The sequence below is a fragment of the Hirundo rustica genome, chromosome 25 (genome assembly GCF_015227805.2).
Source record: "Hirundo rustica isolate bHirRus1 chromosome 25, bHirRus1.pri.v3, whole genome shotgun sequence".
NCBI classification, from domain to species: Eukaryota; Metazoa; Chordata; class Aves; order Passeriformes; family Hirundinidae; genus Hirundo; species Hirundo rustica.
In genome coordinates, this window is record NC_053474.1 from 6723473 (window position 1) to 6734230 (window position 10758).

The window sequence follows — 10758 nt, forward strand, 5'->3', positions numbered from 1 at the left end:
AAAAGCGGGGAAAACGGTACCTTTATGAGGGAAATTTAAAGAAATGAGAAATTTGATTGGTCAGGATAAAAGAATAGACACACTAAACATCATGTTTTGCATGTTTTGTGTCTGCGGCATCTCTCGCCCTGACCTGGCCGGTACACTGGCGCTTTCCGGTTGTGGGTGGGGACTCTCCACTCTCCAAAAAGGGCTTCTGCCGTGCGTGGCACGGGGGGGCTGCGCGCCACCCCTGCGGAATCGACATCAAGAGATTTCGGAAGCACAATTTTTGCAAGACAGGGCTGCTGGTAACCGCTCGTTCCAGCACCCTCGTCATCGGTGAATGATAGAGATATATTGTGCATCAAGAGCGTCCTTAATACTGCAAGGGGCGCATTCTGCGTAATCAGATGTGCCTCGGCAAGGGTTCCGAGGTTGATGGGAGTGGTTTGGACTCCGGGAACTGACTGCCACACCTGAGGCCGGGTGGATGGTCGCATCCCAGGCCAATGTGTGGGGCACTGCGCATCTGTGTTTCTATATATAGTATGTATATTTACATAGGATTACTTTAAGAAAGCCCCCTGCTAGTGTGGGGAACTTCCTCGTTTACACACCTTCCCCCCCAGCCAATATAGTGCTGCTGTGCTCCCGTCCTCACAAGGCTTCATGGTACACATGCGTGCGGGCACAGTGCCTAGGCCACCCGCGGGACTCCTCAGAACAGGGGCTGCCAGTCCGCTCCACCTCAGCTGGCACCTCCCCAGGCCGCAGGGCAGGGGTCTGGTACTGCACTGGCGAGCACCCAGCAGGCCCTGTGATGCTGCAAGTGCTGCGGCGCATCCTGGCGAACTCCAGCTCACTGAAGGGCATGGCGTACTCAGGCTCTGGCGGCAGTGGCTCTGCGTACTCGTGGTGCTTTCCTGGGACATCATAGTGGCTCGCGACCAGCGGCAGAGTGTAGCCCTCTTCCAGGAGTGGCTTAAAGGTGGAAGGACTTGTCTGGCTGCTGGGGCTCACCTGCACCAGGTCTGGCTCAGCGTACTCTGAAACGGGAGGCTGCCGTGTCAGGAGAGTCATGGTGCTGTGGCACAGGTGGATGAGGTGGGTTGAAAAACTGACAATGTTTGGACTTTCAGGGATAGGAAAACTGCCAAAACCCACCCAGGGAAGGGTGCCCACCCATGGAGACCCAACATTTCTCTGCCACACCAGAGAGAGGGCCCAGCTGTCCCCAGCCACCCTCCAGTGCCAACTGAGGTAGACTACTACTATTATTAAATAATGTGTGGTGTGATTACAACAAATTCTAATAATTAATTATATTAATTAAGTGGGCATGTCTAATTTATCAGGGCCTCCCTGTTGCACAGGACCACGATGCAGGAGGGGTCAGACCAGAATGGGGAGGGATGTGCAATCAGGAAGATTCAGCTCCAGCTCTGGGCTGAGGGACCAGTTCATACCCCGATGTCCCTGTTACCTGGTGAATGGGTCTGGCTGAAGTCCCCTGGCGTGGGGGCCATGGGGAAGGAGGCCAGGCTAGGGACTGGCAGGGTCTGCAGGGAGCAGACCTGGCTCGACTCCAGCTTGGGGTACCCTGGGGAGGGAGAGGAAACCCTCGGTTGTCACAGGCTGCCACCTGGAGGTGCAGGCACTCCTGGGGGGTAGGACAAGTCTGAGCTTGGGGTGCATCACCAGCTGCACCCCACGGAACACAGGCCCCTGATTTTGGGGAGGAGTTGTGGACCTTTTACCTTTTGTGATCCCACAGCTCAGTTCCACTGCTGACTTCCTGCAAATGGGAGAGGCAAGATGGGGCGAGAGGTCCCAGCCACCCTGTGCCCACTACCACCCATCTCCTCAGACCCAGTGCATGAGGGGCTGCACCCCTTGGGACCTGGTGAGCAGCTGGATGAAGCTGCTGCAATTTGGGGAGGTGATGCTGAGTCCCCCAGGGCAAAGCAGGGGACAAGACAGGACCAACCTCTTCCTGTGGCAGAGGAAAGCCAGGAGCAGGAGGCAGGAGCAGAGGAGCACAAAGCCGCCAATAAGCAGCATCACCAGCAGCGTGGAACCTGGGGAGGGAGGGCAGTGTCAGCCCTCTGGACCCCCATTTCACTCCTTTGCACCCATGAGTGCCAGAAGCCCACCTGGGACCACTAGAGGAGGAAAATCAATGTATTCCCACAGGGGGCTGAAGCCCCAGTGGCACCTGGAACACCAAAAGACAATGCTGCATTGCAAAGACAGCCCCCCTAGGCACCCACCTGCCTTCTCCGGGTCCAGGGCGATGCCAGAGATGGGGGTGCAGCTGGTTGGGTGGCTGGTGGGTTCAAGGACCTCCTTGGGGACACTGGGCACTATGGGGCAGACCAGGGACTGTGACTGTGGGACCACCACTGCATGCACAGGGAGGTGAAGACCCCAGGAGGACATTTTGAACATGGGGGTGTGAGGTCCTGTGGAGGGTCTCACCATATGGACGGGGTGCACGGACCCGTGCCAGCTGGCAGCCCACCACAGCCACCTTCAGGGCCACGTGCTGGTGCCAGCTCTGTGGTGTGACACGGATGTAGCGAGCGACAATGGGGGGGATAAAGGCGTTGAAGACCTCCCCCTGGCTGTCAGCATTTCCTTCAAACACCTACCGGAGAGGGTGAAGAGACACCAATGGCCAAATACCCATGAGCAGGGGGTCTCAGCCCCGTGACGTTCTCCCCATGCCCACCTTGTCCTCCTGACCACTGCTGCCTCTGTAGGGTCTCCAGTTCTTCCCGTCGCGGCTAGAGGAGACATGGTAGGATGTCACGTAGTAGTTGTGCTGCTCAGAGGAGCCCTTTGTGATGATGCCTGTGAATGCAGGAGGGGGGTCCCTGCTGTCAGTCAGGGGTTGTGGGGCTGGGGAAAGGCTGCTCTCTACCCCACTGCCCTCTACTCCCCACTGGAATAACCCCCATCTCTGGGATACTCAAGACCCAGCTGGGAAAGGACTAGGAGGGCAGGACATGTCACCTGGCAGAGGGGGATCCTTCTGACCCTGGGAGGGGTTTTGGGTGGCAGATTCCAGTGTGGGATACTCTGGTCTGCCTCTAGAAATTGATAACCTCCAGCCCTGGCTGTCAGCCCTGCATTCCTCCCTCCTCCAGCCTCCAGCTGGACAATGCCCCCATTTTCTTCACTGTGGTTGCCAGCCGCTGGCACACAAAGCCCCTGCTTTTGGCAGGCTCAGGCCAGACAAAAGACGCTCACTGGCACCAAATACAAGAGCATAATATTAACTTGTTCATCCCAGAAATGGCTACAGATGAGGGGGGCAAAGGGACAAAAGGAGGACGGGAGCAGTGGCAGGGGTCTAGTGCGCTTTGCATCCCAGTTTGCACCACTAAAACCATGGCAAAATGAACTCCAGTGGATACTGGGAGCTACAGGGGTGCAACTGCCCGGGGCAGTTTTGTGGGGATCACAAAGCTGGCACAGTGGGAGGACAGTGGTCAAGGTGGCATGGGGACACAGGCAGCTGTTGTCCCTCTCTGATGGCCAACTCTCACCTGTCACATTCCTTCGGGTGCCCAGGTCCAGCTCCAGCCAGGCAGTCTTGGCACCAGGTTCAGCCGCCCAGGAGTGGCCGGTGATGCTGAGTGCTGCCTGTTCAGCCACCCAGGCTCGGTCCTGGCCCAGCATGTCCACCTCATGCCACCAGGACGAGGCATTGAAAGCGACCACCTCCAGCACATCATCACAGGCTGGGAACAGGAGACAGCAGACTGGGAACCCCAAAAACCTAACCAGGCACATGAGAGTGGCACCAGGTATGACAGCTAAAATCATGCCTTAATTTCAGGGGAAATGGGAAAAAAAAAAAAAAACCTTTGTGGAATACGAGTCGCTTCTCGGAGAGAGATCCCCTGTGTGGAAGAAAGTGGGAGCATCAGATGGGGTGAACAAACCCTGGGGTCTCTGAAACTAAGGGGTGGCAGTTTCCCAGTGTTGGTGTGGGTGTGTCCCACAGCTATGTGGAGCACAGCCCCAGCCACTTCTCACCCACCTTTTGGAGCGGAGCCCATTGGCAAAGGCCGACTCATAGAGCGTGATCCCCTTCTCCCGGGACAGGGTGACCTGCCCGCCCAGCTCATCCGCAATCACCCCAGCGTGCACAGCTGCCTTGCACAGCACCGATGTCTGCAGGGAGTGGGGAGTAAGGGCAGATGCCCATGGCAGGCCCAAGCACCCCAAGGTCACACTCATCACCTCGGCATTGCTGGGGGTGACAAGCAGTGGCCACACATGCTGTGGGGACCATCCCTGGCGGGTGCACTACGGTGCCCACACTTACATCCCGGTAGCCCTGGCTCGGGTTGCCCCAGATGTCCCCATGGATGTCCTTGCAGCCTGCAGGGCAGTACACACTGAAACACATGGTAAGGGCTGGGTCAGGGCTCCCTGTCATCCAACCCCCTCTGCATACCTGCTCTGCTCCCCATTCCACTGGAGCTGTACCTCAGGAGAGGGATGAAACCAGAGCTGATGGGGACTCCTGCAGCAAGGGACACCAAAATGGGACCATTCCCCACCCCAAGTCACTCACCTGACATGCTCCTGGGTGTAGTGGGTGCCTCGAACCAGGCAGGAGACCAGGTCTGCAAGGCAGGGACACCCCAGGGTGAGGGACCCCCACCTGCCCCACAGCATACACCCACTTCTGCCCCAGGGCACCTCATTCCCCTTCCCAACTGAATCCTGCTCCTCATTTGGGTTCTGCCTTTCAAACTCCCATGTCTGGAGGGGCATGGAGAGATGGCCCCTTGGTCCCTGCAGCCATTGTCCCCATGGTTCAATCTATGGTGTCTGTTATGGTACCTGATATGGGGGTGCCACCTGACTTGGGGGTTCAGGGCTCTCGAAGGGATCCTAGCTGGCTGTATGACCTGCAGCTCTCCCATGTTTTCCCCCGCCAGGGAGAATATGGATGTTCAGGGAACTCAGGGCAATGGGAGCTCATCGCGGGGTCAGCAAGGAGCTCCCTTCATGTCCCCGCATGGGCCAGGACACATCCCAGGGGTGTCTCTGCATCCCAGGGTATGCTGCCTCCATACCTGGGTGCTGCGAGGTGGCATAGGACAGGAGGATGCCTCGTCCTGAACGGTGGCTGGTGCTGTTGAACAGGACGGTCACAGTGCTGGAGTTTATCACCAGGAGTGGAGCAGAAGGGATGGAGTTCCTGCAGTAGGGCCCTGCCAGCAGGGATGGCACCGTGGAGAGAATCTGGCATCCCTGGGGACATGCTTGGGCACCTGGACCCAGGACTTGACCTCTCCTGGCTTGGCCCTTGCCAGGGCCAAGGGGGGCTCAGGCATCTGGGCTGTGCTCAGGGTGGTCCCAGAGTTGTTATACATCCAGGCCCATCACCAAGGTAGTCCCAGCACCAGGGTGCTGAAAGGTGGTCCCATGCAGCGTGGCCCCATGCCAGGCTGGTCCCAGCCCCATGGTGGCCCACTGCCCTCATTGGGCATCTGCCACCACATCCCCCACTACAGAGACTGGTACATGCGGCATCACCCCACAGGACCCCAAAATGGGAGTTGTGTCCTTGTCTCCTCCCCATGCCCCCTTTCAGAGGTGCTGCTGAAGCTGACACCTAAACTGCCCTTTCATCCCATTTAATCCACATTAATTTGCAATTCCATCTCCTTGATTAAAACTTCAGCTTAGCAGGCAGGTGGATTCCTTAGGGACATCTCTGGTCCCAGCTGGGGATAGAAGGTGGTCCCAATAGCTGGACTGCCACCACCCCCTGTCCCCTACATCTCCCTGCTCTGTATCATGCCCATCACCAGGGTCTCTGGGCACCTAGAGATGTTTTGAGCAAATGCCATTGTTGTCCTGAGGACAGGAAAAAACTGTGTCCCTGTGTTCCCCTGGGGATACCTCTCCCTGTGCCTCAGTTTCCCTACCCTGACCCACATCCTCATCCTCACTGGGTCTTATTGAACTGGGAGGCTGATCCCAGGGGACATGGGACACATGTGCATGCAGAAATGCCACATATGTGATATAACTGAGGTCTGCACGATATGCAGATGAGATGCAGATGACCCACATGCAGATTTCCCTTCCACCAGTTGCCAGATGCCAGCGCTGCCCTGGGTCAGTGATGCCACCTCTGTATGGATCTCGGTGATACCCTGGGAGCTGGGAACCCCTCGGCTGCCATCCCCCTGGGGACCCTGCCACGTCCTAACGGATTCAGGCCAGGGGCCAGACACCAGCTCTGAGTCAGCAGGAAGGAGCCCACAGCCTCCGCCTGCTCCAGACATTTCCCGAAAAACATCTGGGACTTCTCAAAGGCCGGTGTCAGCCGCGGGAGAGGGAGTGGAACCAAAGTGGAACCAAAGTGGAACTGTGTCATGCTGGTACGGCCCTGGTGGCACCCAGTGGGTGCCTGGCCACCTCCCCCAGCCCTCTCCCCAAGAGCATCATCTGGGGGTCCCCCCCTTTCCCACACTGCTGTATTTCAGCCTGGGGCCAGGATGTCTCTTAGCTTTGGGGACAATTATGTCCCTGAGGCCACGTCAGAGGGGATGGGGACCTTGCGTGCTGTCACCCTTTTGGGGACCAGCCCAGAAAGGGTGAAAGCCCTGAAGAACAGGGAAAACTCCCAGTGCATGGATCTAGCTGCCTCCTTTCCATCCCGCATTTCCCATCACATCTCCTGTCCAGCCCCTGCCCCTCACCAGGGCTGCTTCTCCATCCCACCCCATCACCCAATGCTTTCCCCGATCCCCAAATTTTTTTCCTCAGTACTTGTCACATTCTCAGTGCTGTCAAATCCCTCCAAAACCATTAAATTCATCTGGGAAAATGCTGGAAGCATTAGGGCTGCAGATGGGCTGATGAATTAATTATTCAGTGGCTGCATCTGGTCCCATCTGGGCATTTCCGCCACCCCCCCCCAAGCTTGGCAATAATCATCTCCTTGGGTACCCGCCACCTCAGATGCCCCCATTCACAAATATTACTTTCCTTCGATATCCTTCTCCTTGGGTATCATCCCCTCTATTTGGGTACCTCCACTCCTCAGTTATCCCCATCCTTGGATATTTCTCTTCTTTGTATAACCCACTCATCAGACACTGGGTACCTGTCATCCTCCAATATTCCCCTCCTTGGATACCCCCTCCTCAAATACCCCCTTCCTTGGATACTGCCCCACTTGGTTACTCCACTCCTTAGATATTCTCCCTCCCCATGATGAAACCCACAGATTTTCCTGATATTCTCCCTATCCACAACACTGTGTCATCCCTGCCTCAGTTGTCCCAGGACCCCCCTTACCATAGGCAGTGCCAGTCTGGGGGTCAGCGAGCAGCAACGAGTTCTGGGCACAGTGCTCTGAGGGCTCCAGATCCACATCCCCAAATGCCAGGAGTAGGGAGGTGCCTGGGGAGGCTTGGAGCCGCCAGCAGCACATGGTGTGGTTGGGATATGTGCCTGGGTAGTTCTTGGAGCTCAGGGTGCCACTGTGGGGAGTCAGCAGCGTGTGGCCACAGCCGTTTCCTGCAGAGAAGGAGAGGGGAGAGGGCTCACACAGGCTGTTCCCTGCTTCAGTTTCCCCCCTTGGTGAGACCCCCAGAACAACCCCATGGCACCTGCAGCCTCTTCAAATGTTTTCTTCATCCAAAGCATCATTTTCTGGTGGCTCTTTTGGATGCTCCTGGCACTGGGAACTATCCACAGGGGGATCCAGGGATGAAGCTGCCATAGTCTCCCCCATAGCCACCCAGCACACCTCTCAACCTCCAGCACCTCTACATCCCCCAGCCCAGGGAACTGCAATTTGGGGGGATATAAAAGGATTCAGGGAGAGACTATCCCCACTCCACGGGGCTGTACAGCACTACGCAGCTGCCGGGACCCCCTGACTGCAGCCTTGACCTTGAGGATACCCTTCGGCAGCTGCATCTCCATTGCCTCATTCCCAGGGTGATGCCAAACCCACCACAAAGAGGGCTTTTCTCTGGGCTCACTGCCTCTGGGCAAGAGGGAATATCCTGGAAATAAGCTGAAAGCACCCGGCGCTGAGACCTGGCCAGAATTTCTGGGCAGGATTGGGGTGCAGGGAAAGGGGGAAAGCACCTCTCAGCCCCACTGTGTGGGCCGGGCGTTTGTAAGGGTCCAGTCAGTGCTCAACACCTCCCTCAAAAGCTGTTGATCCTGCCAAGCATCATCCTGACACAGCCAGAAAGAAAAGGAACAGCGGGCATAGATTTGCCCAGCCTTGGCTCCTCTCGCTGTCGCTGGGAGACGACACAAAGCACCAGCAAAGGAAAATCCTGCAGGGATAAAAAAGGGGGGGCTGGACATGAAAGATGCCAGCCCCCCCACAGAGCCCCCTCCCCTCCAGCCTGTGGGAGGAGCTGGCATCCAAACTTGGGGGAGGTTTATCCTGTGGGACTGGGAGAAACCACCAACTTCACCCCTTTCTGGGCAGCGTCCACTGACACAACAGAGCTGGGAAGGATCAGGCCCTCCAAGAGTGGGGGCTGGGGGGGAAGTGGGGACCCCAGGCCTGCCAGGACAATAGCTTCCAGAAGGGTGCTTTGCTGGGGGAGAGAAATCTGGGGTATTTGGGGGGAGTCTCTCTCACAGAATGTCAAAACCGATGGGATCTGCATGGAAAACCCTCTATGGCCAGAACAGCTGGACATGTGAGCCCAACTGGGGGGTCTTGGATGGATCCCCCCAGCTCCATATCCATACTGGTGGTGCAGAGGAGCTGTGGTGACCCATTCTGGGAAAAACCCATCCAAGGAAAGGAAACCTTTGTTCAAAACATCCTGAGTGTGACCAGCACGTGCCAGGAGGGAATGCCAGAGATAAACGGAGAGCTGCAGGCACTCCTGGGATTTTGGCTCCAAAGATGCTACCGAGGTGCCAGGAATAGCCAAGACAGAGTCACGGGGACTTGCCCCCAGCCACAGAAACTTTATTCCCCTCCCAAAAAATGTGAAAACTGGATTTCTGGTGGGTAAGGATGAACTCATGGCCGGGCCCTGATGGGGTCATTACTGCCAGGGATTTGTTTGTTTTCTCACAGGATGCAAGATAGACACAACAGGGCAATACTCCAATAAAAGTCCGGCACACTCCTGCCTCTGTCATGCTGCCGGCCCCAGGAAAGCCCCCCTGCATCCACCAGTGGGTTTGGGATCTGGTGGAAACCCGTTGCATGATGAGCCCTAAATCATACTTGGGGAACGTAGCGGGATTCTGCGTCCAGTGATCCCAGCCTAGCCCCATGCCTCAGTTTCCCCTTGGAGAGAATAATGCTTTGGATGACATGTCATTCTTTCTTCTCTCTTGGATGAGTTGGGGACGAGTGGCTCCGGGAAACACGAACTTTGAGATCACGTTTGGATAAACATTCTCTCGGGGTCGTCCTGGACCCCGCGGCTACAAAATCCCCTGACGCTGCAGGGCTCCGCGGCATTTCCGGGATGGAGCCCACTGCCTGGCTCTCCATATCAACTCCAACGATTCTCGTAACCTGTGGATTAGGGGTTCCCTGAGGAAGCCCTGCAGGCGGGATGGAGCCGAACGCGGGACTCTCCGGACACCCGGGGTAGTCGCCACCGGAGGCAGCTACAGAGAGAGCTGGGGGGGGCTGCCGGGAAAATAGGCGTTTGCAGGACCGGCGTGATGCGAGGGTGGCGGGGGCACGGACAGAGCTCGTCCCGTCCGGTACCGGAGCAGAGAGATATTGGGGACCCCGTCCCGGACCACTACCGGAGCAAAGGGATGGCAGGGTCCCTGTCCGAGGTCGGTACCGGGACAGAGGGATGGCAGAGATCCCGTTCCGGAAAGGAACCGGGGCAAGCGCACCACGACGACCCTGTCCTGGTGTGGTCCGGTCTGGACACAGCGGGGAACCGTTCCCGAGAGTCCATCCTGGTTCCATCCCCGTCCAGACACAGCGAAGAGCCCGTCCCGGGGCAGAGGCGAGCCCGTCCGGTCCCCCCTTCCCAGTCCCCATCCCGCACCAAGTTCCGCTCCCATCCCAGCGAGCGAAGCGGAAGCTCCGGGGGTACCGGTGGGAGTGGGGCTCTCGGTGCCCCGTCCCGGTGTAGGATGTCCCGCCATCGGTGCTCCGCAATCAGCACTCACCATCCTGTGCGCCGGCCGAGCGCAACCCCAGAGAGCCAAGCAGGAGGCAGCGGCAGACCAGCGACAGCGCCCCCGGGGCCGCCTCGCTGCGGCTCCGCATCATCATCATCATCCTCCTCCCGCCGCTGCCGCCGCCGCCGCCGCCGCCCCGGCCCCGCGGCGCGGTCACTCCGGCCCCCCCTCCCTCCGCCCTACCGCGTCCATTGGCTGTCGCCGCCCGACCCCGCGCCACCATTCGTCTGCCTCGTTGTCAGTCGACCTGCGCGGCAGGGGCAGTGGGGGACTCGGCGGGCCGGCCGTGGGAGGTCCCCGTGGTCTCGCCGGGGTTGGCTTGGGGCGGGGCGGGAGATGCTCGGTAGCCCGTTCTACGACTCGCTGCTGGGACCAGGGGGGAGCGAGCCCGGCCGTGACACCCCCGCCGGCAACTCGTGTCCTGGGCCGGCGGGAGACGCTGCGAAGGCGATACTGCCGGCGGCCACCAGGGAGCAGCACAGCGCCACCTGCTTCACCGGTCGGCCCCTTTAAAGCAGGCGGTGGCCGGAAGTGCTGGCGGCCGAGGCCGCGGCGGGCATTGCGCATGCGTTCCCGCTGCCCGGCCCGCCTTCCCCCCCC

The 10758-nt window shown here is 58.5% G+C and overlaps 1 protein-coding gene and 1 non-coding gene across 2 annotated transcripts; one reads left to right on the plus strand and one right to left on the minus strand.

The window, feature by feature from the left end:
- Window positions 1-45: 45 nt before the first annotated feature.
- LOC120763081 (discoidin, CUB and LCCL domain-containing protein 1-like) lies at window positions 46-10266 on the minus strand. Its single transcript, XM_040086132.2, has 15 exons — window positions 10147-10266; window positions 7318-7539; window positions 5079-5216; window positions 4571-4622; window positions 4319-4391; window positions 4031-4164; window positions 3853-3890; window positions 3534-3728; window positions 2714-2835; window positions 2461-2629; window positions 2253-2345; window positions 1970-2060; window positions 1740-1777; window positions 1466-1582; window positions 46-1028 (listed from the first exon to the last, which is right to left on the minus strand). Exons 1-15 carry the CDS (start codon window positions 10256-10258, stop codon window positions 640-642), a joined length of 1983 nt encoding a protein of 660 aa, XP_039942066.1. The 5' UTR covers window positions 10259-10266; the 3' UTR covers window positions 46-639.
- On the plus strand, window positions 186-314 carry LOC120763274 (U11 spliceosomal RNA). The gene has a single exon (XR_005704069.1). It is a non-coding gene; the product is annotated as a U11 spliceosomal RNA (small nuclear RNA).
- Window positions 10267-10758: the final 492 nt, after the last annotated feature.